Below are 27984 nucleotides of genomic sequence, written 5' to 3'. Positions count from 1 at the left end.
AATTTTGTTTGCAGCATCAAAATGTGGTATTGCAATTTGCAGACGGTCCCCGGACGCTCGCCCGGCTGAAGGCTTTGCATAGAGATCAATGTTGTGAGTCTAGTGCGGAGGACGGCAGTTTTTCGAAAAAAATCAACATTTTGGTCCTTGTAGCTCGTAGTTTATGCTATTATAATTGCACATAGGCATCGTTTGTGTTTTAAGAACGTCTCAGCTAAGATTTATTGATCCCGGAAGTTTGAATCTGTGAATATCTTTCTAACTTTACCTTACTACATTGTGTTATCAGACCTTGCCCCCCTTTATTTGGTATATTCTTTCGCTGAGGACACGGCATTTTCACAGCGCTGGAGATTTCAACCTTATCTCTTTGAAGACAAGTTCATCTTCTTTACTTCAGAATTCAAGATTTTTTATTCTATCAACTCACCATCCACAGATAAATGCTCTCTCCTATACATACTCACGTGGACCAATTAGATCATTTGTTGCATCCGAGAGGCATGGGATGGATGGTCAGCGTAAATTTCTTGAACCCCGGCTGGCTGAATTGGAGAAAAATCACTTATCTAGCTCAAACCCTGGTTTGTTTAAGGAACTGTTAACTGCACATGCTGCTTTGAATACTTTTCTGATTCAGGACTCTGAACAGTCCCTTAAATTTGCAAGGCAGAAATTATATGACTCTAATGGTGTTAGAGTTCGATACTAGAACCATTAATAAAAATTTTGCATCACTTTACAGACCTTTACAGTTCAGAACAGCCTGACGATGCCCCGACCCGAATGCATCACTTTTGTGCAGATTTGAGACTCCGTAAAATCACAGAGGCTCAAAAACTACAACTACAACATTTCCCTCATCCTTAAAAAAGGGAAAAGCCTGGATAGCTGCGCCTCATACAGGCCGATAGCTCTACTTAACTCTGGCTGAAAAACAGCTCTCCAAAATGTTGGCCTTACGCCTAGAGAAGGTTCTGCTGCATAGTCAAGGAGGACCAAACTGGTTTTTATAGTGGGCCAGAACTCCTGTGATAATGTGAGGAGGCTCCTCAACATTATTCACTTATCCCAGAACTGTAAGGTCCCTGCCCTCATGATGTTTTGTGATGCAGAGAAGGCATTCGACTGGGTCGAATGGTCGTGTCTGTTCTACGCTCTGGAGGAATTTGGCCTTGGCGATAATTTTATGAATTGCACTAAGGTTCTATATAGTACTCCGACTGCCCCGGTTCTAACGAGCTGAAATCTGACAGCTTCCCCCTTCATCATGGGAATAGGCAGGGCACCCCCCTTAGCCCCCTGCTCTTTGATACTGCTATTGAGCCGCTGGCCCAAGCAATAAGACAAAACACTCTAATCTCTGGTATCTTTGTTGGGGAAACAGAACATAAAATGACCTTATACGCAGATGACATTTTAATACATTTATTGCAACCCAAAACTTCTGTTTTTTGCCTGACTGAGGTAGTCTCACCATTCAGTACCTTTTTGTAATATAAAATTAACTTTGCTTAATCTGTGGCCATGCTCCTGGGGTCGATAAGATGTGCTCCAGATGTGGTCATGCCCTTCCCATTCCGCTGGTCTCCTATCGGTTTCACGTACTTGGGAGTGCATGTGACACCATATTTTGGTCAGATGTTCAAGAAAGATGATGCCTTCTACAAGGTCTGGGACCCTTACTTGCAGCATATTGGGCCTATGCTGTCATCCTCTTTGCTTCATGGATTTCCCAGATCAGCCGGCATATCTTTGTAAGATAGTAACAAAGCTACAAACACCTAACCTTGCTATGTTTGCATCCTCGGCACTGACTCCGTGGACACTGCCCTGCCTTGTTGCAGGAGAATGAAAGGGAAGAGGCTGAATGGAAACTGAGCCCACTGTCACTTATTTTTATTCTCCTAATTATTTTCTACTTCACCAACATGCCCACACTCTATTGTCCTCCTCTCCTGTCATATCTGAGCAGTTAATTTGGTTTGGTTCATATTCGGGCTTTTCAGGATGTTGCGAGGAATTGTTGGTTCTTCTTTTCTGACCTATCCTCTGTGGTTTTACCTCATGACAATAGAAATATTGCAATGAAAAGGTCGATTTAAAATAATAAAACAATCTTTCTTTCTCTTTGCTATCCTCTGCTAACAATTTAACAACATTTATATAAATAAGAAAATGGAAGAAAATAAAAACCATTTTTAAAAAAAACTGTTTTCGGATTAAATCGTCTCTGTATTTTGGTTAAAGTTTGTGAGAAAGTTGTGATGTTTTGATCGAAGTTAGGTTTATGTGCTCTTCGTGTTTCAGCCAATGAGAATGAAGAATCACACACATCCAGTCAGTTACACAAAATAAAGTTTATGTCCCACTGACTTTATTTAAGCTCTGAGGATTTATAGATTTAATCGTTTTGTCCTTTACATCCTGTTTGATGTGCTGTATAAATAAAGTTGAGTTGAATTGAATTTGTCAACATTGAATGTTGCAACTTTATTGACCTGCTTGGTCCACAGTCAGTTTAGCATCATATACACAACATTTCTGTTTCCACGGCTTCATTCTTCACACCTGTCCCAGTTATGAGGTTTTTATTGGCGTCCAACAGACAGTTTGATCCAACACAGAAGTTCTGGTACCTGCACCGTCCATCCATGACCATCACGAGGAAAGCTTCATTAATTATCTTCTTCTTTTGTGTTAGAAAACATTTGACGTTCTGAAGGAAATCGAGTTTGGTCCAGCAAACTCAGGCCGTGTCAACAGTTCTCAGGACTGCAGCCTGATACCTGCAGAAGCTTCCTGGCACACCTGAAATGTTAAAAATCCTCCAAACACCAGAGTTTGGACTAAAATTGAACTCAGTTTGGAGCGAAACATGAGGACAAAATTAAAGCAACCACAACAAAGAGCTGCATCTGGTATCAGACAGGTTTTTCTTCATGTCTGATGGGATCGATCAGGTCATCAGATCTTAACGCTACAATGTGACCAGCAGAAAAGAGAGGAGGAGCTCAGCTGTCTGCTCCCCTTTTTCTTTCTTCTTTACAACAAACAACAGTAATATTGATCTGGAAGGAGTCCCTGTGGAGCTGGTGGTGGCTCCGACCTGCAGCTGGAAACATAAATAAATACATTCTAGACCCAAACATGATTCCTTGCTGCAGGTTGTGATTTGGTCCTTTTCTGGAAGGAATGAAACATCTCAGAGAGCCCCACTGAGCTTCAGTAAAACCACCACCATCCACACACCCAGATCCAGCAACCTGACACTAGATCTGGTTTTGATCTGGAGCGATTTGAAACTTATTCAGAGAGAAGCAGTGAAAACTACAGGAACTGTTTCCACCCATGAAGAAAAGCAAAGTTTGGCATTAAAGTGCACGTAAACGTCTGAAGATGCTGCATCAGGTCCTGGATGCAGATCAGGATTAATAAAAGACTGGATATAAAAACACAAACGTTAAGACATAACAGCCACATGAGTTGGTACCGAGCCGACAGAAAAACAACCTGAATCCTGACGGAGTCGTTCAGGGAAGCATTTTCACCGACATCGTTAGGAATGAGCCGACAGCCTGATGCTGAGTCTGGAAACCAAAGCAGACTGGACCAAGAACCAACCCCCCCCCCCCAAAACCCCCATCACTTCAGAAATTACAGTCCTGCAGATTAGTTATTAGGATGACCAGTCAGGACTTCTGAGGTCATAAACATACATCAGCCACATCAGGACCCAGATCCTAGCCAATCAGGACCCAGATCCTAGCCAATCAGGACCCAGATCCTAGCCATTCAGAACCCAGATCCTAGCCAATCAGGACCCAGATCCTAGCCAATCAGGACCCAGATCCTAGCCATTCAGAACCCAGATCCTAGCCAATCAGGAATCAGATCCTAGCCATTCAGAACCCAGATCCTAGCCAATCAGGACCCAGATCCTAGCCATTCAGAACCCAGATCCTAGCCAATCAGGAATCAGATCCTAGCCATTCAGAACCCAGATCCTAGCCAATCAGGACCCAGATCCTAGCCATTCAGAACCCAGAGCCTAGCCAATCAGGAATCAGATCCTAGCCATTCAGAACCCAGATCCTAGCCAATCAGGACCCAGATCCTAGCCAATCAGGAACCAGATCCTAGCCATTCAGAACCCAGATCCTAGCCATTCAGAACCCAGATCCTAGCCAATCAGAACCCAGATCCTAACCAATCAGGAACCAGATCCTAACCAATCAGGACCGAGATCCTAGCCAATCAGGAACCAGATCCTAGCCAATCAGGAGTTAAATCTCTGAAGGTTGCAGACAGATGATCTTCTCCTCTTTTCTTCATCATACTTCAATCAAAGCAAAAATTTACTTTCAGAAATTCTTAGTTTTTAATCTTGATTTGTAGGAACCAAATAAGTCCTCATGGCTCTAGAGGTGGTCTACTGGTGGTCTTTGGGCCAAACACAAGTCAGGATACATTCGGCAGAACTGATTCTTCACACCAGCTGTGAGGCTGCAAACCGCTTCAAAGATCTCCATCGTTTACCATCTTTACTTTTTATTCCTACTTGTTGAATTTTGAACATTTTCACATCGAGATCAGGTTCAGTCCGGTTTAGACCAGTTCAGTCTGATTCAGACCGTTTCAGTCTGGGTCAGACCGGCTCAGTCTGGCTGTTCAGACCAGTTTAGTCTGAAAGTTCAGACCAGTTTAGTCCGTTTCAGTCTATTTACAAACAGAAATGACTCCTTGTCCGTGTGTGGAAAAGAAGAAAGGTCCTAGAACATAGAAAAATCCCTGTATGTGTGTTTCCGTGTAAAGCGTGTCAGTCAGGAGGCAGCTCTGTGATGAGTTGACAGACAGGAAGTGATCCATCAGCACCATCTGCTGAGGACGAGGAGGGACACACTCTGAAATGATGAAGAGTTTCAAGTTTGATCTATGGCCAAAATTTACATCAATCTCTTCATATTTTTTCATATATATCCATATCTTTTTGTCCAAGGCCTCATTCTGTGTATGTGGGACCAGCTGGGAGTGACTGAGTTGCTTGGGGTTGCTGGGACCAGTTGGGGGTTTGATGGGAGTTGCTGGGAGTTGCTGGGATCAGCTTGGGGCTGCTGAGAGTTGCTGGGATCAGCTGGGGGTTTGATGGGAGTTGCTGGGACCTGCTGGGGGCTGCTGGGGGCTGCTGAGAGTTGCTGGGATCATCTGAGAGTTGCTGGGATCAGCTGGGGGTTGCTGAGAAATGCTGGGAACTGAAGGAATGATGGACATCAGGAGGTGGGGAGCGTCCTCTGTGGTGGAATCATGTGGCTCTGAAACATGGCGGCGGTCGGCTCTGGTTAGTTGTGTTGTTCATGCTGAGGCTCTGAGGCAATGTCCAGGCGGGCGAGGGGGGGTTTTGGTGATAAGCCCACCGCCTGTTGTGACTGAAGGTAAGATGGCCGTGGAGCTGATCTGATTGGTCAGAAGGTTTAAGTCAAACCTCCCCTTGAATGATTTGGAGCCCCGGCAGAGGCTCATGCATTGGAGGGAAAATGATGAGTTCCAAACTCAGTCTGAGGGTTCAACGCCCGCTCACTGGGTAATTTCTCATTTAGGAGGCAGAGTTTCCTCCTTTGAACAGATTCTGGACCCAGGCGAGGGGCGTGGCCTGATGTCAGGAGTCATCATCGGTGTCATCGATCAGGACCTTGGTGTCACGAGTCTTGGACCTGATGGAGGGAGGAGAGAAGGTGTTTACTGGGGGAATTATTACTGAAGGCTGGTGACTAAAGTCCTTCATTTTATATGTGTTCAGACCAGAAGTTTGTTTATTCTTTGTCGGGAAACAAAGTTTTCATTTTCATAAAAAGTACAATTAAAAACTAATAACCACTTAAAATCCCAGCAAGGCTCCATCTCTTTTATTGTCACCATCATCTCAGGAGCGGCAGTGTGTAGCTCTGTGGGGTAAATTATGAAGGATAGCTACCCGTTAGCTGATCTACGGAAGTTTTCCAGGCATTTCTATCCCGTCCAGGAGGTTTACAATCCAGCCACTAAATGTAGTTTTATTTCTAGACTCTATCTGGTAAATCCACAATGATCCATGATAACAGCATTATTTATCACATTTCATCATAAAAACATCACCATCACTACTATGTTGAGACCTCTATTTAGACCTGGACATGATGATGAAGCCACTTCCTGTCAGACTTTCCACCAATCAGAGAGCTTAGATTGACGTTAACGTCCAATCAGGAGCAGCGAGAGATCAACCAGTGAGCAGAAAGTTCTATGTGTGTGTGAAAAGAAGAAAAATAATGCTCCTCTATGGCTGGAATAAAGCCAAGAAGACGTTTCTGATGCACGGTGGCGCCACAAAGCAGCTGAGCTGGAGTTGGTTTAGTGAGGATAGCAGGTAAATAGTAGCAGGAATAACTGGAAATGAGGAAAAAGTGGAAACATGGAAATAGTTTCTGTTGTGTGTTTGTTTCAATAACAATATTTTTTCTCCTGAAAGCCAAGACTTGAGAGAACGATGAGATGAGAAAAGGTTTGGTCACTGTTGATCTGTGTGTTATTTCTACAAAGTTCTGTTAGTAATAAATTCTGCTTTCTTCTTCTGGCCGACCTTTATGCTGCTACATCTATTCATACATTCATTTTACATCATTTTACCTCCCAATCTGACAGCTGCTACACACTGGTTTATACTGGGATTAAAAGCTGCTACACACTGGTTTATACTGGGATTAAAAGCTGCTACACACTGGTTTATACTGGGATTAAAAGCTGCTACAGACTGGTTTATACTGGGATCAAAAGCTGCTACAGACTGGTTTATACTGGGATCAAAAGCTGCTACAGACTGGTTTATACTGGGATTAAAAACTGCTACAGACTGGTTTATACTGGGATTAAAAGCTGCTACTCACTGGTTTATACTGGGATTAAAAGCTGTTACAGACTGGTTTATACTGGGATCAAAAGCTGCTACAGACTGGTTTATACTGGGATTAAAAACTGCTACAGACTGGTTTATACTGGGATTAAAAGCTGCTACAGACTGGTTTATACTGGGATTAAACGCTGTTACAGACTGGTTTATACTGGGATTAAAAGCTGCTACAGACTGGTTTACACTGGTATTAAAAGCTGCCACAGACTGGTTTATACTGGGATTAAAAACTGCTACACACTGGTTTATACTGGGATTAAACGCTGTTACAGACTGGTTTATACTGGGATTAAAAGCTGCTACAGACTGGTTTATACTGGGATTAAAAGCTGTTACAGACTGGTTTATACTGGGATTAAAACTGTTACACACTGGTTTATACTGGGATTAAAAGCTGCTACAGACTGGTTTATACTGGGATTAAAAGCTGCTACAGACTGGTTTATACTGGGATTAAAAGCTGTTACAGACTGGTTTATACTGGGATTAAAAGCTGCTACAGACTGGTTTATACTGGTATTAAAAGCTGCTACAGACTGGTTTATACTGGGATTAAAAACTGCTACACACTGGTTTATACTGGGATTAAACGCTGTTACAGACTGGTTTATACTGGGATTAAAAGTTGCTACAGACTGGTTTATACTGGGATTAAAAGCTGCTACAGACTGGTTTATACTGGGATTAAAAGCTGTTACAGACTGGTTTATACTGGGATTAAAAGCTGCTACACACTGGTTTATACTGGGATTAAAAGCTGCTACAGACTGGTTTATACTGGGATTAAAACTGCTACACACTGGTTTATACTGGGATTAAAAACTGCTACAGACTGGTTTATACTGGGATTAAAAGCTGCTACAGACTGGTTTATACTGGGATTAAAAGCTGCTACAGACTGGTTTATACTGGGATTAAAAGCTGCTACACACTGGTTTATACTGGGATTAAAAGCTGCTACAGACTGGTTTATACTGGGATTAAAAGCTGCTACAGACTGGTTTATGCTGGGATTAAACGCTGTTACAGACTGGTTTATACTGGGATTAAAAGCTGCTACAGACTGGTTTATACTGGGATTAAAAACTGCTACAGACTGGTTTATACTGGGATTAAACGCTGTTACAGACTGGTTTTTTCTGGAATTAAACGCTGCTACAAACTGGTTTATACTGGGATTAAACGCTGTTACAGACTGGTTTATACTGGGATTAAAAGCTGCTACAGACTGGTTTATACTGGGATTAAACGCTGTTACAGACTGGTTTATACTGGGATTAAAAGCTGCTACAGACTGGTTTATACTGGGATTAAAAGCTGCTACAGACTGGTTTATACTGGGATTAAAAGCTGCTACAGACTGGTTTATACTGGGATTAAAAGCTGCTACAGACTGGTTCATACTGGGATTAAAAGCTGATACAGACTGGTTCATACTGGGATTAAAAGCTGATACAGACTGGTTTATACTGGGATTAAAAGCTGCTACAGACTGGTTTATACTGGGATTAAAAGCTGCTACACACTGGTTTATACTGGGATTAAATGCTGTTACAGACCGGTTTATACTGGGATTAAAAGCTGCTACAGACTGGTTTATACTGGGATTAAAAACTGCTACACACTGGTTTATACTGGGATTAAACGCTGTTACAGACTGGTTTATACTGGGATTAAAAGCTGCTACAGACTGGTTTATACTGGGATTAAAAGCTGCTACAGACTGGTTTATACTGGGATTAAAAACTGCTACAGACTGGTTTATATTGGGATGAAAAGCTGCTACAGACTGGTTTATACTGGGATTAAAAACTGCTACAGACTGGTTTATACTGGGATTAAAAGCTGCTACAGACTGGTTTATACTGGGATTAAAAGCTGTTACAGACTGGTTTATACTGGGATTAAAAGCTGCTACAGACTGGTTTATACTGGGATTAAAAGCTGTTACAGACTGGTTTATACTGGGATTAAAAACTGCTACAGACTGGTTTATACTGGGATTAAAAACTGCTACAGACTGGTTTATACTGGGATTTAATGCTGCTACAGACTGGTTTATACTGGGATTAAAAGCAGCTACAGACTGGTTTATACTGGGATTAAAAGCTGCTACAGACTGGTTTATACTGGGATTAAAACTGTTACACACTGGTTTATACTGGGATTAAAAACTGCTACAGACTGGTTTATACTGGGATTAAAAGCTGTTACAGACTGGTTTATACTGGGATTAAAAGCTGCTACAGACTGGTTTATACTGGTATTAAAAGCTGCTACAGACTGGTTTATACTGGGATTAAAAACTGCTACACACTGGTTTATACTGGGATTAAACGCTGTTACAGACTGGTTTATACTGGGATTAAAAACTGCTACAGACTGGTTTATACTGGGATTAAAAGCAGCTACAGACTGGTTTATACTGGGTTTAAAAGCTGCTACAGACTGGTTTATACTGGGATTAAACGCTGTTACAGACTGGTTTATACTGGGATTAAAAGCTGCTACAGACTGGTTTATACTGGGATTAAAAGCTGCTACTCACTGGTTTATACTGGGATTAAAAGCTGTTACAGACTGGTTTATACTGGGATCAAAAGCTGCTACAGACTGGTTTATACTGGGATTAAACGCTGTTACAGACTGGTTTATACTGGGATTAAAAGCTGCTACAGACTGGTTTATACTGGGATTAAAAGCTGCTACTCACTGGTTTATACTGGGATTAAAAGCTGTTACAGACTGGTTTATCCTGGGATCAAAAGCTGCTACAGACTGGTTTATACTGGGATTAAAAACTGCTACAGACTGGTTTATACTGGGATTAAAAGCTGCTACACACTGGTTTATACTGGGATTAAAAACTGCTACAGACTGGTTTATACTGGGATTAAAAGCAGCTACAGACTGGTTTATACTGGGTTTAAAAGCTGCTACAGACTGGTTTATACTGGGATTAAACGCTGTTACAGACTGGTTTATACTGGGATTAAAAGCTGCTACAGACTGGTTTATACTGGGATTAAAAGCTGCTACAGACTGGTTTATACTGGGATTAAAAGCTGTTACAGACTGGTTTATACTGGGATCAAAAGCTGCTACAGACTGGTTTATACTGGGATTAAAAACTGCTACAGACTGGTTTACACTGGGATTAAAAGCTGCTACAGACTGGTTTATACTGGGTATAAACGCTGTTACAGACTGGTTTATACTGGGATTAAAAGCTGTTACAGACTGGTTTATACTGGGATTTAAAGCTGCTACAGACTGGTTTATACTGGGATTAAAAACTGCTACAGACTGGTTTACACTGGGATTAAAAGCTGCTACAGACTGGTTTATACTGGGATTAAACGCTGTTACAGACTGGTTTATACTGGGATTAAAAGCTGCTACAGACTGGTTTATACTGGGATTAAAAGCTGCTACAGACTGGTTTATACTGGGATTAAAAGCTGTTACAGACTGGTTTATACTGGGATCAAAAGCTGCTACAGACTGGTTTATACTGGGATTAAAAACTGCTACAGACTGGTTTACACTGGGATTAAAAGCTGCTACAGACTGGTTTATACTGGGATTAAACGCTGTTACAGACTGGTTTATACTGGGATTAAACGCTGTTACAGACTGGTATATAGTGGGATTAAAAGCTGCTACAGACTGGTTTATACTGGGATTAAAAACTGCTACACACTGGTTTATACTGGGATTAAACGCTGTTACAGACTGGTTTATACTGGGATTAAAAGCTGCTACAGACTGGTTTATACTGGGATTAAAAGCTGCTACAGACTGGTTTATACTGGGATTAAAAGCTGCTACAGACTGGTTTATACTGGGATTAAAAGTTGTTACAGACTGGTTTATACTGGGATTAAAAGCTGCTACAGACTGGTTTATACTGGGATTAAAAGCTGTTACAGACTGGTTTATACTGGGATTAAAAGCTGCTACAGACTGGTTTATACTGGGATTAAAAGCTGCTACAGACTGGTTTATACTGGGATTAAAAGTTGTTACAGACTGGTTTATACTGGGATTAAAAGCTGCTACAGACTGGTTTATACTGGGATTAAAAGCTGCTACAGACTGGTTTATACTGGGATTAAAAGTTGTTACAGACTGGTTTATACTGGGATTAAAAATTCCAGCTTTCATTTGAACCTTTTATAGGAAGGCTTATTTAGACTTTTTAGCTGTTTGCTTCATATACATTTAACTGAATTGAGTTTCATAGTATAAAATGTATTCTTACAAAAAAGAAATAATATTTTTTATTGTATTTATAATTATATAAGATTTATCACTTGAGTAAAGAAATAATCCACCAAACACTCATTTACTGGCTCTTTCTGCTAAGGTGAAGTAAGTAATCTGGTCATCTAAACATAATAATCAAACCTTTTTACAACTGAGGTTGCGATGATGATGATGCAGGATGAAGACTCACTGTGAGGCCAGTCGGGGCCGGCGTAGACTCATGCTGTAGCTTCTCTTCCAACTCTTCTTGCCCTGCCGGTTCCTGACTCCGTCCTCCTGGTCCATCATCTGCTCCAGCAGCGTCTGGTCATCAGCGTTAAGCGGAGCGACGCTGATATCTCTGACGGCCCTGAACTCACCACAGTTGTTCAGATGTTCATTCTCCAGTCGGAAGAAGTTCCACACAAACCGTCTGAAACAGAGCATTACTGCTTTAATCGCACATGTCCGGGTCAGACTGATTTCCTGGGCTTTATTTGTCTTTATTACTTATTGATAAGAATCAATATTTATATATCAGGTTATAAACAGATCACCAAATTAGAGGCAGAAAGAAGAATACCTGAAGACCTCTAATGGAGCCAGCACTGTGGCCAGGATGTCAGACATGTCCTGATAATTAGTCAGCGTGGTGAGGGAGATGGTTAAAATCCAGGCAAACCTCAGGAGGACGTCCTCCAAGATGGCGCTGTAGTAATAGGCCTGTATGGACAGAGGACACCGTCAGAACGGTCACATGACAGCTGCAGCTCTCCCAGTGAAAGCGTCAGATCTCACCTTGTGTGGGTAAACGATCTCCTCCCTCAGGAATGTGTTTTCTCCAGCGTTGCGGTCAAACAGACCCCAGTCCATCTTCAGGTCCCAAATGAGGGTGTACAGCGAGCTGACCACCAAGCAGCTGATGTACAGGTAGAAGAAGATCTGAGCTTCGGTGTTGGCTTCACCTGACGGGTTGCCATGGTGAGCTAAACAAGAACAACATTTGGTCACTCCACTGAAGATGTGATTCTAGTTATTCTACAATCAGTCATCTACAAAGACAGAAAAAGGAGAAACAAAATTCCAGGAGTGTTCACAGAGTTTACAGCGGAAATAATCTTTGCAGAGCTGGATTCAGGCTGCTTCCTCCTCCAGGTAAGTCCTGTCAGCTCAGTCCAGGTGGATGGGAAGAGTCTGAGCTGCTGGGTCTCTACCTAAGTCAACACTCTGGCTGAGTCGCCCAAAAAACTCGAGACTTAGTTTGGAGAACTTCCAAACATCGTGGGTTTCTGTCTCAGGGAACAGCTGTGCAACAGAAATGACTAAAGATCCTCGAAGCAGATGGGCTGCAGCAGCAGAAGACACACCGGGTGCCTCCTGCCAGCTAAGAACAGGAAACTGAGGCTACAATTCACACACACTCACCAACACTGGACACTAGAAGATGGAGAAACGTTGCTGGTCTGATGAGTCTCCATTTCAGCTCCACATTCAGATGCTAAGCTCAGAATTTGGTGGAAACATCATGAAAACGTTGTTGTATCAGTGCTTCAAGCTGCTGTGACAAATCAGCAGCAACTGTGTGACGCTATCATGTCAGTATGGAGCAAAATCTCAGGAATGTTTCCAACACCTTGTTCAATCTATCACACCAAGAATTTGGGCAGTTATGGATGAAAAATGAAGGAAAATCACAGAAAATCCCTAAAACACAATAGAAGAACCACATGGGGATGGAAGCTGGGACTTCAGCTCAGGTGATCACATTTAAACATTTCTATAAGGAAGAGAGCAGATGATAACAGGATGAGATGAACTCAGATGTGTCTGTCGTTTGTCTTCTGTCAGCTTTACCTTTGTGTGTGCTGTAAAGGGCAGAGAAGGTGACAACGAAGAAAGAGGTGGAGTATTTCCCAGCATTAACCAGATGAGGAAAGGCCCGCTTGGTATCACGGTAACGTCGCAGACACTGGACGAACCGAAACCAAGCAGGAAGACACTTGATCACCGCCCGAACACCGTAGGAATAGGAGTTACACACATCGTTACCTGGAGAGGACGACAGGTGTCAGGACAGCATCATGTCAACACAGCTGCTTCTTATTCAATCCTACGGCCTCACCGTGGCTGATCAGCCCGTTACGGTCAGTCCAGTCCAGCTCGAAGCTGTAAAAACAGATCATGTACTCCAGATCCATTAGAACCACCACCAGGGAGTTGAGCTGGTCGGCCAACCAGAAGTCTGCGAAGCCAACACGGTGAAACGGAGCCGTGACCACTCTGAACTGTGGAGAACAGATGGGAAGATGTCAGCCATTAAGCACAGAGACAAAACTCGCACACAGTGCGCAGTAAAGTGTAGTACACTGTAGTAAACAGTAGTACACTGTAGAAAACAGTGGTTAACTGTAGTAAACTGTGGTAAACAACAGGGGTGCCTCAGGGCTCGGTGCTTGGCCCTCTTCTCTTTTCACTATACACCTCCTCACTCGGTGCATCATTAGCTCTCATGGTTTCTCTTACCACTGCTATGCAGATGACACTCAGCTTTTTCTTTCTTTCCCACCTGACGACACAACGTCTCAATGTGAATATCAGCATGCCTTGCTGACATCTCCGCATGGATGAAGGATCGCCACCTTCAGCTAAATCTGTCCAAGACTGAGCTTATTGTCTTTCCAGCCAATCCTTCCTTACCATCACAGATAAGTGTGCAGCTTGACTCCATCACGCTTGTGCCTACGTCTTCTACCAGGAATCTTGGTGTCATGGTAGACAACCATCTGACCTTTAAGGACCATGTTGCCTCAGTTGCTCGATCTTGCCGATTTGCTCTCTACAACATCAGGAGGATCAGACCCTACCTGACTGAACACACGGCCCAGTTCCTGGTCCAGGCTCTGGTCATTTCACGCATTGACTACTGCAACTCCTTACTGGCTGGCCTGCCTGCATGCTCAGTTAAACCTCTGCAGATGATCCAGAACGCAGCAGCACGTCTGGTCTTCAACCAGCCCAAAAGAGCTCATGTCACTCCGCTGCTAATCGCTCTCCACTGGCTTCCAGTTGCAGAGCATCAGATTCAAAGGTCTGCTTCTGGTTTACAAAACAATAACCCAAACGGCTCCGGGTCTACCTTCACTCCTTAATCCAGAGCTACACTCCCTCTCCACAGTTACGCTCTGCCAGTGAAAGACGCCTAGTGCTCCCACCACAAGGTGGCGCCACATCAGTAACTAGACTCTTCTCCTCTGTTGTTCCCCGGTGGTGGAACCATCTACCAAACTCCGTCCAATCCACAGAGTCCTTATCCACTTTTAAAAGCAAGCTAAAGACTCAGTTGTTTAAGGAGCATTTCCACACTTAGCTTAACTAAATGAGGTAGAAAGATTTGTCCAGCTTTTTGGCTCAACCAAGTACTGAAGAAGCTGCTGCACTTATGCCCAAGATGATGTTGTTTGATGAATTTGTGATCTTGTATTTAAACAAAATGACTTAAAAAAAAACAAAAAAAAAAAAACTAAGCACCTGGTCCAACTGAACTCACAGCGGTCTGACTATCACTTAATGACGACGCCCATCTTGTTTGAATTCTTGCTTGTGTTGTTCTTACTCTCAAATGTAAGTCACTTTGGATAAAAGCGTCTGCTAAATGACTGTACAATAGAATAGAATAGAATAGAATAGTAAACTGTAGTAAACAGTGGTAAACTGTAGTGAAATGTAGTAACAGTAGTAAATGTTGAATGAAAGTATTTTGGATGTGATGTTACCAAGAGTTTAAGCAGCCAGAATCGGGACTTGTAGTAACAGGTTTTGAAGGGGTTGATGAGGAACAGCAGGAAGACACCATAGAGAATCAGAGGGTTGGCCTGCATTGGGAAATGGATGCTTTTGCTGAAGAGGCAGGCCAGCAGGCTGACACACCACAACACCCCTAACATGCCTGCAATCTGCACACAAACACACACAAGTCAAAGTTTTCATCAGTTTCTGATCCTTTAAGGCTGAAGACAGTTTAAAACATTGTAGAAGATATTTAGTTTCAGGTTATTCTGCTTAAGTTTCTAAACATTAAAAGTGTCGTAAAGAACTGAAAATGTTCACCTGTCATATTTTATTTTATTACATGAGAACATTTTTCTAAAAACAAATAAGGAAAGACAAGTTTATCCATATAGCACATTTCATGTAGAAGACAATTCAAAGTGCAAACATTAACAACATCACAGTGGGGTGCAGGAAGCAATAACAAGCGCATTAAAAACAAACTTTAAAAGAAATATAAGAATTTAAATAAAAACAGAAAGAACAAAGCTAAAATAAAATAGATAAAAAATAAAGTTTCAGTTTTGGGAATTAACAGTTGTTCTGATTAAAGGCAGCAAATAGAAAAGTTTTTAACCCTGATGTAAAACTGCTGAGTCAGCAGACCTGCAGTTTTCTGGGAGTTTGTTCCACATGGGAGGAGCATATAAGCTGAACGCTGCCTCTCCACGTTTAGTTCTGACTAAACCGTTCAGATTTACAGTTACCTATAGACACAAAGTCGTCCGTGTCTTTTAAATAGGACTCAAACCAGTTAATTGTGATGCCAGAAAGTCAAACCCAGTTTTCCAGCTGGTCTAGTGAGACGTTCTGGTCGACTGTGTCAAATGCAGCACTGAGATCCAGCAGTACCAGGACTGAAATTTTCCCGCTATCTGTGCTCAGATGGATGCCATTAAAGACCTGAACTAGAGCATCTCAGTGATGTGGTGTGGCTGGAAACCTGACTGGTCGACATCAGAATAGTTATTTAGTATCAGGAAGTTGTGTAGCTGCTGAAAGAGTTTTTTCTAGAATCTGACTAAGAAAGGGGAGGTTTGATATCGGCCTGTAGCTGCTCATGAGGGACGAGTCCAGGTTTTTCTTTTTCAGTAGTGGCTTGATGACGGCTGTTTTTAGGGTCTGAGGGAAGACGCCTGAAAGCAGAGACGTGTTTACAACCTGGAAGATATCTAAGGCCATGCATCCTGAAACATTCTTAAAAACCCGGTTGGCAGGGCGTCAAGACAGCATGTGGTGGTTTTCAGATGGCCAATGATCCCATCCAGGTTTTTAGGACTGATTGGAGAAAAGCGTGTCCTGGTGTCCATGTCTCTGAGTGGACACAGGGACAGATTGACAGCAGTTCAGCAAAGTCATAAACGTTGCCCAGTGTTTAGGTGGCCTGTAAATGTCAAGGAACAACACACGAGAGGAGGAGGTCATCAGGAGAGACACAAATTCTTTTTTTTATTTTTGAGGAATGAACACAAGATGTGATAAATGTATAGAATGTATGAAGTGAATCTGCCTTTTTTGCCTATTAAAACAAGGAAAAAGGAAAATACTTGAATTCTGGGACCCGGCTCATCCTGGAGAGAGCCATGAGTACCTACATAGCTGCAGTCTGGACAGATAAACCAGATGCTGGGCTGTTATCAGGCACAATAAAAACCATGTTTCCAGACCCAGTTCCATGTTACCGTGGAGACCTACTCTGATATCACCCTAACATCTCTCATCATTGAACCTGGAGCTCCATGGATAGTTTGTTTCAGAACTGATTGAGGAGACCAGAATTTCCTCCCAAGGTGGTCTACTGCCCCCACCCTCATAGATCTTCCTTTTAAGGACGCTCAGCAGGTTCTCAGTAGGGTTCAGGTCAGGGGATGATGGAGGTCCCACCATGAGTTTTTCTCCCTTTATAGATCTGGACCGAAACTGAGACTGTCTTAATAATGTGGAACAACTTAGTAGTTTTACCTAGAAACTAAAGATCGAACCTGCCCGACACTGTGATCATGATCTAAACAGATGGAGAAACAAGATAAATCTGAAACAGAAAAAACTACAACAAAATGTTTCCTTAGCTGGAATCCCACAGGTAGAATATTCTGGAACACAGAATTATCTGAACAGCGATGAGCTGCAGACATATGAAGTCAGGTGTGTTTGTGTTTTGACCTCAAACAGGTGCTGGTGGGACAGATTGCTTCTGGGGTTGAGTTCAAATATGAGGACATGATTAACTCCAGCCTGCCTCCATCCGTACGTGTTGATCCCTGGAACACAAACCATCACATCAGCTCCGCTGCGTTCCTTCACACCGAAACAAACAACATGGTGACACGGCTGTTTATTGCATGACTACATCCAGAACAAGAACACCAGAAATACCTAACAGGAAGAGGAATTCTATCAGCAGGAATCCTCCTCTGTAGATCCTGACCATGGGCCAGATATCAGAACGATTAATCACCACAGCTCCTGCTCAGAGAAACAGTGACAGAGTCACAACACAAAAAACAAAAACACAAAAAAACATGTAAACATCACTGATCAGCCAGTCAGACCTGTTTCATTAACCCTCATGCAGTTCTATATTTTTATCCATGTAGGAAATTCTTCCTCTGCATCAGGGATCAAGTTGGCTTCATTCGTTCATACGGGATGTCTTTTTTTTATTAACAAAGTCTCTCTTGACAAATTTTTAAGGCTTTAGCTTTTGATTTTTTTTAAAGAGATCAATTCAACTGTATGGGGTTTGTTTTACTACCCTCGTAATTCATTAAGTACAAATCCCCTATAAAAACTCAGAGATGACCATTTATTTCTGTATAAGTCTCTTCAACAACTATATATATATATATATATATATATATACGTATACATATATATATATATATATATATATATATATATATATGTATATATATATATATATATATATACGTATACATATATATATATATATATATATATATATATATATGTATATATATTTATATATATGTATACGTATATATATATACATACGTATACGTATACACATATATATATATATATATATATATATATATACGTATACATATATATATATATATATATATATATATGTATATATATTTATATATATGTATACGTATATATATATACATACGTATACATATATATATATATATATATATATATATGTATATATATTTATATATATGTATACGTATATATATATACATACGTATACGTATACACATATATATATATATATATATATATATATATATATATGAACTAAAACATGAATGAACATGAGCGTGTTATGCACCAGGCTATAACGGGAGGAAAAGATGATCGTTGTAAAGAGTAAAAAACTAATTTTACTGTTTTTCTTTAAACTGAAAACCTAATATTACAGGATGCACAACTATAATATCTAACAGCGATCAGACGTGTGGATTTAATGAGACTCAATGGGACATTTTTGTCCTTAATGATTCAAGAGGGCAGTAGATTTTGGATGTGATGCCACATAAAAACTAATGACGCATCAAGTCAATATCTGGGTTAATCTTTGACCTTTCCAAGACAGACTGAACAAAAATAAAAACCAGCAACTCAACAGCAGTTATATGAAAAATAACTCATTTTTATTTGAAGGGTTAAAATCCTGAGAATTATTCAGTATTTTTAGTTTTGGTCAGAACAAAATATTTATTTGTACTATTTTTATAGCAATTTTTACCAGTGGATATTTTAGGCCTTCATGAATTAAAAGGATGGTAAATTTCAGAATTGATGCTACACAAAAACTAATGATGCATCAAAGTCAATATTCTGGCAAATTCTCTGCCGATCCAGGACTGATTTAAATCAGATCCCCCAGACATCCAAAACTTATTTCATGGAAAATAAATCATTTATTTCTCATAAATAACAACAGCAACAGATGAATTATTTTCTTATTCTGATGAGGATTTATTTCATGATGAAGTCCCACCTGTAATGACCACAGCAACTATTAAGACAAGGAACACTCCACAGTAAAGACCCACTCTGAAGGTGGTCCAGGCAGGAGCCGGCTGTGGACAAACACAAACACTTTACAGCCGGATCAGGAGGGAATAAACCAGCATAGTTTTCTGTTTTCATCTCCTAAACCAACAGGAAAGATTTGTGCTCAGAAGAAAAACATTTCACATGTGTAACATCTGGGAATCAAACTGTCGGCTAAGCTCAAGTTAAAGAGCGTCCACAGACGGAGGAAACTGTTGTCCAGTTGGAACCATCAATCCAGCTGTTCTGTATCCATGGATACAGGTGGAAACTAAGATTCTGGATGGATTCATCATGATCAGGTTAGGACGTGGAGTCTGATGGCAGCAAACACAGCAGAGAGAAGCTCTGGTCATGTGACTTTTCTCAGATAAAAAAATTCTCGTGTTTTTCTTTTTCTTCTGATCTAAAATCATTCTGGTTTAGAAAAAAAAACAAAAACAGGAAAAACACATTTTTCTATTTTCTCTTTTTGGTTTCAATGAAAAAAACCTCCTGAAAGTAGACAGACCATTTGTATCAATTACTTATGTTTGTTGGTTTTAATAAAACCACAGAAGAAGACCAGTCATGACGCGCTTTAGGGAACTAAACTCACCCACTCACAACACGATGGCTTAAAGTGTAAAAGACAAACAGGAAGAGATGTTCCACCATATGGAGAAGTGTGAAAAGCACGGCTCATTTTAAATGTTCAGATATAAGAAAGTTAATTTTAAGTCCACGTTTCATGACTGTGTGGCCACTGCAAGCAGAACCACCAGGACTAACGTTTTCCCTGGTCAATACTGTCCTGATTCAGTGGATTATCTCCCATAAACAACTGTGCAGCTGTTCTGTCTGATGATATGAATCTGTCATGTGTGGGATTTAATAATATGGCCTTAATGGAAACTTCACACCTCCTCAAGAAAAGCTTGTTTGATTTGATGTTAGCTGAGGTGAACTGAGAGAACGATGGGGCTGCTACAGATGGTAAAGGGAAAAGTTAGATTCTGGAGCAGTAAACAGGACCAAAGGGGCCCTCCGGTTTCCTGGTTTACAGAGATGCTTTAAGCTCTGACAACATGGATGAAAAGTGTGTGACTGACTTGAGCAGCTCCCAGTGGAGGCACCCTCAGCCTCTTCATGGCCTTTTGTCTGTCACCTCCTTCCAACTCTGTTGTGACCAAAGTCTGGAAAACACACGAGGAAAATCAGCCATCAATCAATCACATAGAAAAACGTTTCCAGAGTTTTTCTGGAGCTCCTCTTCACTAACATGGAGAACGGCCAAACACACACTTTTAAGTTGCTCTTTATTTATGTATGTGTTGTTTAAATAAAGTTTGTACAGACTAGGAAAGTGTGTGTGTGCTGGTGTTATAGAGGTGTGTCATTGGAGTGAAGCTGAGTTTCTACATTTTTCAGTCTGACACATGATCGATCCGTTTGGTCTGTGGAATCAGAGAATGTGATGTTCAATGAACCAGTGTTAGTAAACCTGGTTAATCAAATAAACTCAAAATGTGGAGGTTCTGATAAAATCATTATCAATCCCAGATTAAAGTTCAATTCTGAAAATAAAAAAGTTTTTTTTTTTCGTCCTATGACCTGGCATGCACGTACAAGGATGTCACATTTTAGGTTTTCTGAATAATATATTCCAAATTTTGCGTAACTGGAACACTTACACTGCCATCTGGTGGTGTCAAAGAATTACATACACACACATATACATATATATGTATGTATATGTGTGTGTATGTAATTCTTTGACACCACCAGATGGCAGTGTAAGTGTATATACAAGTAATATATATTCTATTTATTGTTTCCTTCTAACCTTGAATAACTAGAAGAAATCTGAGCAAACTAAAAGTATGATATTAGGATATTAAAAATATTGAGTTTTTAAGACAAATTCTTGTCTTTCAGTGGGTAAAACTTTATACTACTTTTAAGGATTCTTTTCAATCAAATTTTTCTAACACGACTTCCTGCCTGATTGAAGATGACTAAATTTAGGGAATATGTCTCTTGTTTTTAGTTGGGTGTTTCTGCTGAGTGTGTGTGTCTACCTCTGTCTCAGAGATGAGCTGGGTGATCTTCTTGCATGTGTAAAATGGAGCCACTTCAACATGGGCCGACCTCCATTCTGCCCCCCTCGATGTCTCCAAAATCTTATCATGTTTCTTCAGGATCTTCCTGAAACCTGTGAAGTTCAGGTTCTGCACCATGGGAGTGGGGCACAGAGAAAAGGACAAATTAACAAACTTATCAATGCTGGCTGATTAAATACAGCTGCTGAAGAAAGCAGAAATATTCGATTACATAAACTACACTAGCTAAATAATGCTCTGTGGTTTTGTTGCCTCCTCCCTGAGCTGCCACCTCACCACGGTGGAGTTTGTGCGTCCTTACAATCCTATGTTGTCGGGCGCTTTATGGCCCTGGTAGGATCACCAATGGCAAACTGGTCTCCAGGGGAGGGACCAGACAAATCGTGGCTAAACAGACCTCTATGATGATTAAAAACTATGGACCCAGGTTTCCCTTGTCCGGACGTGGATCACTGGGACCCCCTCTGGAGCCAGGCCTGGAGAAGTGTGCCTTGTGGCCTGACCTTTATCCAAGGAGCCCGACTGAGCTCAGCTCGAAAGGGTGACATGGCCCCCCCTCCCGTGGGGTCACCATTTGCATGAGGGGCCATAGGGGTTGGGTGCAGTGTGAGCTGGGCAGCAGCTGAAGGAGGGGACTCTGGTGGTCTGATCCTCGGCTGCAGAAGCCAACTCTAGGGACGTGGAACGTCACCTCCCTGGCCGGGAAGAAGCCTCAGCTGGAGCGCGATGTTGAGCAGTTCCAGCTAGATATAGTTGGACTCACCTAGATGCACAGCTTGGGCTCCGGAACCACTGTCCTTGAGAGGGGCTAGAGAGAGGGGGGCTAGAGGGCTAGAGGGGCTTCCAATCTGGATTTGTTCCGGTGAGAGGAGCCGAGCAGGTGGGGGCATACTCATTGCCCCCCGACTTGGCGCCTGTACGTTGGGGTTTAGCCTGGTGGAGAGTACCCACCCTTTTTGGAGTCCTTGGAGGGGTGTTGGAGAGCACTCCTTCCGGGGACTCCCTCGTTCTGCTGGGGGACTTCAATGCTCACATGGGCAATGACAGCGATACCTGGAGGGGCGTGATTGGGAGGAACGGCCCCCCTGATCTGAATCCGAGTGGAGTTTTGTTGTTGGACTTCTGTGCTCGTCATGGACTGTCCATAACGAACACCTTGTTCAGGCATAAGAGTGTCCACATGTGCAGTTGGTATGAAGGTAGGTATGTTGAAGGCATGAAGGCACACATTACAACCCCTCATACTTAATCCACTTATTATTCCACTTCTTCACTTATGAAATTCTGCATGACTCTTTACACAGATTTAAGAAAATTCAAACAAACACATACATAAAAATGTGCAGCTCGATCAGAAGTGTGCCATGACTTTTAGTAATGATACACCACACGGTCTTTATGAAAACTGCAAAAATCAGATAAATTCCACACAGAAATGGGATTTGCTAAAATGAGTGAAAAAGCAAGCCCACTTTTGAGCCCTATAACTCAGACGTAGAAACTTTCACGTAGAAACTTTATTCTAAGTTTAAATAGGTCGCAGTGTATTTTGATACATTTTTGATTTTGACAAATTTCGTTGTTTTGACACAATCACAGTGGTCCCCAAACTTTATCTGCAGGGGTCTCTTTTCATCGACAAAATAATTTAAAGCAAAAAAGTGACTAGTGACAAATCTAGAGACTTTTTCGAGTGTTATTGGAGACTGTTGGAAACTGAGGTGAAAGCATGTTTATTTCTTCTCAATGAGCAGCTTCTACCCCTCCCCCGGCCACAGGCCCCTCCCCCATCCACAGGCCCCTCCCCCGTCCACAGGCCCCTCCCCCATCCACAGGCCCCTCCCCCATCCACAGGCCCCTCCGTTCTGTAACATCAGAGAACAGGTGGAGCTGCTGGTTAAAGGACTTTAAATGACTAAGGCCCGACCGATATGGATTTTTTTGAAGCCGATTCCGATATTTGGCAAGAAAAAAAAATCTGATTACCGATTAATCAACCGATTTTTTTTTACAAAAAAAAAGAATAAATAAACTTCATTTTTGGTTCCTTAACGCTTACACCAACAACAATGAATTACAGGCAGAACATTTTACTGTTTCACAATATTTTGTCCTTTCGCATATGTTCAACTTTACAACTGAAGAATTTCCCAAAACATGCAACAAAGCATTAACTGGGAAATTATATAACCTTAAAAAATCTATAAATGAAATGTATAAATGAATGATGAATTAATTAAATACATCTTGTTTTGTACTTCTTGCTGATGCAAATTAGAAGTAGGTTAAAGTACAGGTAGAAATATATATAAGGTGTATGCCTTATATAACCAACACGAGTGAAGTTAGCTAAACACTATTTATGCAGCCTTCTGATGCCCTTTAATGTTAAATTACATTTTCTTTACCCCAATACTTTCTTTCTCAAGAAATATATCATGGCATATATCATATACAAACCAAAATAAAAACCAGATATGCTTTTCTCAAATGTCAAAAAGATGTCATCTCTGATAGCATTTATTTTATATATAATGGTCACCATGGTCTGGCACTAATTGTTACACACAGTGAGTCGCTGTTACAGCCGCTCACGTTAGTATTTTCTGACAAAGTAAAACAAAGGGAGACATCATGACGATGGCTGAAGACAGACTGTAATATTAATAATAAGTTTTCAGTGCTGCAGTGAATAAATCTCCTCTGCTCTGCATTCACATCTCTCTCTAAAATACGCCTCAACCTGCAGCTGATGGCGTGATGAACGCTCATTCTGTACTCAGATATTTTGTACATTTACGTTATTTCTGCAGTTATTGGCTACTTAGCTAGTGCTATGCTAGGTTGGGTTAACAGCGATAATAGTGCTAACATAGATGGGTGTTATGACTGGCCATTTTTTAGGAATGACTTAACCACATGATATGTGTGAACTGCCGACATCAGCCGGTTCTTGATGTGCTACTAAGGCAACAAGTCAATGTTGCAATGCTCTAACATTTTACATGCACATCCTGTTCTGGTGCTTCACACTTCAAGCTTCAAGTTCATAGTTAGCCAAAACATTACAACGGGGAGCGCCTTAAGCTAATTTAGCACAACTTTAGCAATGCAGCATAAATAAAAAGCTGACAGACACAGGGAAGCGCGCATCACTCGTCATTACACACGGCAAACAGAGTTAAACTGAAACCGGAGACACGCTGAGTCATTAATTGTAACACATTCTTATAAATTTACCTGTCGGGAAACTCCACTCAGACCAATGTAACCTGGCTGTAGCTACTAGCTAACCCTGTTGAAAAGACGGGGGGACGACTGTGGGATTGGATGGAGACAGAGCTCCATCTAGTGGACAAACGCTGCATGGACATCATTCTGCAGACTCCGACACTTCACAGTATTTACTGTCTTATGAGAAAGTAAGAATAAATCGGCGTATAATCGACAAAACAACAGCCGATAGTGGCCATTTTGAAAAGGGCTAATATCGACCGATTTAATAGGCCTGCCGACTAATCAGTCGGGCCCTAAAAATAACTCTTTAACTTTAGGTCTGTTCAGGTTTGGCTATGGATATTTTCTATTTTTTTCTACTGTTTTTAATTTTTTCAGACATTACTAGAGCAGAGTTTACAAAATTAATGTCTGTGTCTATTTTTTGATTCTGTCGTCCACAAAAATCCATTTAAATTAAAAACTTTTGCTTTTTGGGGCCATTTTGTGTTGTGATTAAAATGCGGTTAACTAAGATTAATTAATTACACAGCCTCTAATAATTTGATCATTTTTTTAATCAAGTCCCACCACTAGCAGGAAGCAATGAAAAGTGCATTAAAAAGAAACTTTAAAAGAAAAAAAAGAAATTAAATAAAAACAAAAAGAAAAAAAAGCTAAAATAAAATAAATGCAAGAAATAAAGTTCCAGTGTGAGGAATTAACAGCTGTTTTGATAATAGGCAGCAAATGAAACTGGGTTTTTCCATCACAGCATTTCCGGCTCTGAAACTGGAGGAACCCTGTATTGTTGTGGTATGTCAGAAATTCATGTAGATGCATCAGATCACATTATTACAGTAATCTGATTACTCTCAGATAAATGATTTTATAAAGTAAATGAGTTACCTGGGAATGTCTTTAATATTCAAGAAAAATGGGTGGTGTTACATAATTATCTGTAAATGAATCGATATCTAATCGAATCAGATTTAATCAAAATAGGCTGTTGACGATATCCAGCCCTATAATGTGTTCTTCCTGCTTCAGGTATTGGTTCTTGCTCTCTAAAACCTTTAATCTCTTTACCAGTGTGTGAAGCCACACTATCAAGCTGATAACGACACCAGCTTTAGAGAAGTGAACCCCGACCAAAATCCCTCCTCTGCCATGTTCTAATGCCGGACCTACAACCTGAGCCAAATCAGGAACTTTAGTGAGTGAGTACCTGATAGTTCTGGAGCAGTATGAGGCTGAGGTAAAACTCTGAGAAGGCCAGCTGCAGGTCCTTGATGTTCCTGTGTTTGCATCTCTCCTGCTGTGAGAGGGCGAACACCGTCTTCCTCCTCCTCAGGCCCCGCCCGTTGGCCGAGCTCTCCCTCTGGGCGTCCAGAGAGGACTGCAGCTCGTTCTGCAGGGTGGCGAACCGCCGCTGGGCCTCAGCCAGCTTTTCTGTAAGGAGTTCAGGAGATAGGCGGTAAAAGCAGTTTTCTCACCACTGATCCTGTTAAACACAAGCTGTCTTCTGTTGATGAATTACCGGAATAGAAGGTGTTGATTTTGGCCAGCTCTTTTTCACACGTCTGAAAGAACTTCTCCTCAAACTTGGCGTAGTACCTCTTGACTGTATCCTCATCTGTGACTGCAAAAAGAGACAAAATGAAGACTATGTGAAATATAAATGAAAAATGAAGTCAGAAAAGTTTTAGGGACAGTTGCAGTGTGTCTTATAGAGCTGATGAAGGCAGTAAAACCCTGTCATGTCCAGACAACAACCAGCAGGGGGAGCTGCAGGACTCTCAGCTGTTCCCCCTGGACACCGAGCTCTGGTCAACCTGCTACAACATGCTGGTAACATGAATATGGAGAGGAGCTACAGAAAATACAAACTAGACAATAATTTTATTTTACTTCCTTCCGAGTCAGATCCTGAAAGGAAACCCTGAAAGAGAACCCTGAAAGGGATTTGTGGCCTCTACAAAGGCCTTTCATCCAAAACGTCGTCCTGATTTTGTTTAGACTGACATACAAGACAAAAGCAGAATGTGTGAGATTATCAATCATGTCTTTTATTAATTACTTAGCTAATAAATACTAAATCTGGTTATTTTACACACTGTTTTCAATCAAATTGTTTCTTTTAAACCCATTTTTGCAATGAAAACTATTTTCAAGACTTCCCAAAACCAAGGTTGCAAAAATGATCTATCTTCATAGAGACAGGCTCCCTCCCTCCACGGCCTTCAACCCGGGGTGACTGTTAGTCGTCTGGTATTTCTTTATCTAGTTTAGTTGTTTTGATTTGGTTAAGCCTGTTTTCAAAGTTGTGCTTGTGTCTGTTTTTACAAACCTGGTTTTAATTTCTGGTCTGTGTTTTTATGTTTATTTATTCACTGTACACATGCTGATCTGCCTCGTTGTGCTTTTTAAACACTATGAATAAATTTGTGATGAAATGTGATAAATAATGCTGTTATCGTGGATCATTGTGGATTTACCAGATTACACTTCATTTAGTGGCTGGATTGTAAACCTGCTGGATGAGATAGAAAAGATTTTCTCTTATTTCAGGAAATCTTACAGTATGTAATTATTAGGGCTGGCTGTTAATGCGTTATTGTCGCGTAAATGCATTATTGATTACAGCTGTTCATTTTCATATTGCATGTTAACACAGGTTTTTTTTTTCTCAAAGTTCTTGCTCATGCTCTTGCACTTGCAGAGGCTGCAGCCCAGGCCTCTTCCTCCATGTCTGGTCCTGCTGCAGCGGTGCGTCTGATGAAATCAGGAGAGAGCGGCTTTATTAACATGAAGTGACATTTTCTGTCTCGAACTTAAGAAAGAACCCATGTCTAAAGACATGCAGATGGACAGATTTAACAGACTCTGTCTGTTAAAGCTCATGAAAATGGGCAGAAAATCGTGATTTTTGCTTGGGAAACTGCTCTCAAAAGACAATGCCAAACCTAGCTTTTGTTCTTTTGTTTTTCTAAATAAATGCGGTTTTATCGTGGTGGATTTAAGTTTTGAGAAAGCAAAGGTGAGACACTTTATGCCTGTTTTACAAATGTGAAGCATAAATTGGGCCTTCTTTTGCCTCTGGTTCGGTCCTGCTAATCCTGCTTTCTGTCTGTTCACCTGATGCTGATATTCATCACATATTGTTCCTTCTGTGTTTAGAAGGAAGCAGCTTCACAGCTTTACATTCATCCTGCTGACTTTTTACCTTTTAGTTAGTAAATCCTGAACATTTCATCCTTCTTTCTCATAAATATTTGATTTTATAAATATTAAGAAATATTTTAACTGTTGCTGTTAAATCTGTTTATGTGTTTAATGCAGGGGTCTGCAGCCTTTCCAATCCAAAGAGCCGTTTTTCCCTCAGCCAGCTAAATAAAACTCCTTTAGAGACGCAGATGTGACCAGACCTTTTAAAAAAAGACAACTTATCATATCTGCTACAGGAAATTTGTTGTTTTGAAGAACCACATTTTTATTTCTATTGTTAGGTTTTAAACTAAAGAAAAACATAAAACTTTTGCAAAAAGAGGATGAGCAGACTTTCTTCTATGGGATGTAGATAATTGTGGAAAATTGTGTTAAAAAAAAAGCCCA

The 27984-nt window shown here is 41.0% G+C and overlaps 1 protein-coding gene across 1 annotated transcript in view; it reads right to left on the bottom strand.

Annotated features, from left to right (window-relative positions):
• Nucleotides 1-2355: 2355 nt before the first annotated feature.
• LOC121644276 (xenotropic and polytropic retrovirus receptor 1 homolog) overlaps nucleotides 2356-27984 on the bottom strand; it is a 72516-nt gene continuing 46887 nt past the window's right edge. Inside the window, exons 3-16 of the mRNA XM_041992128.1 lie at nucleotides 25910-26011; nucleotides 25598-25821; nucleotides 21112-21261; nucleotides 20143-20226; nucleotides 18996-19077; nucleotides 17396-17485; nucleotides 17183-17280; nucleotides 14965-15144; nucleotides 13314-13476; nucleotides 13046-13240; nucleotides 11990-12177; nucleotides 11775-11914; nucleotides 11403-11624; nucleotides 2356-5711 (exon numbers count right to left, since the gene is read on the bottom strand). Coding sequence (XP_041848062.1) covers nucleotides 5657-5711; nucleotides 11403-11624; nucleotides 11775-11914; nucleotides 11990-12177; nucleotides 13046-13240; nucleotides 13314-13476; nucleotides 14965-15144; nucleotides 17183-17280; nucleotides 17396-17485; nucleotides 18996-19077; nucleotides 20143-20226; nucleotides 21112-21261; nucleotides 25598-25821; nucleotides 25910-26011 — 1973 coding nt within the window. The 3' untranslated portion in view covers nucleotides 2356-5656. The remainder of the gene's footprint in view (nucleotides 5712-11402; nucleotides 11625-11774; nucleotides 11915-11989; nucleotides 12178-13045; nucleotides 13241-13313; nucleotides 13477-14964; nucleotides 15145-17182; nucleotides 17281-17395; nucleotides 17486-18995; nucleotides 19078-20142; nucleotides 20227-21111; nucleotides 21262-25597; nucleotides 25822-25909; nucleotides 26012-27984) is intronic.

This window comes from Melanotaenia boesemani, chromosome 8 (assembly GCF_017639745.1).
Source record: "Melanotaenia boesemani isolate fMelBoe1 chromosome 8, fMelBoe1.pri, whole genome shotgun sequence".
In the NCBI taxonomy this organism is placed as follows: Eukaryota; Metazoa; Chordata; class Actinopteri; order Atheriniformes; family Melanotaeniidae; genus Melanotaenia; species Melanotaenia boesemani.
The sequence above is the reverse complement of the archived record's forward strand: the minus strand, read 5'-3'. Positions and strand labels throughout refer to the sequence as shown.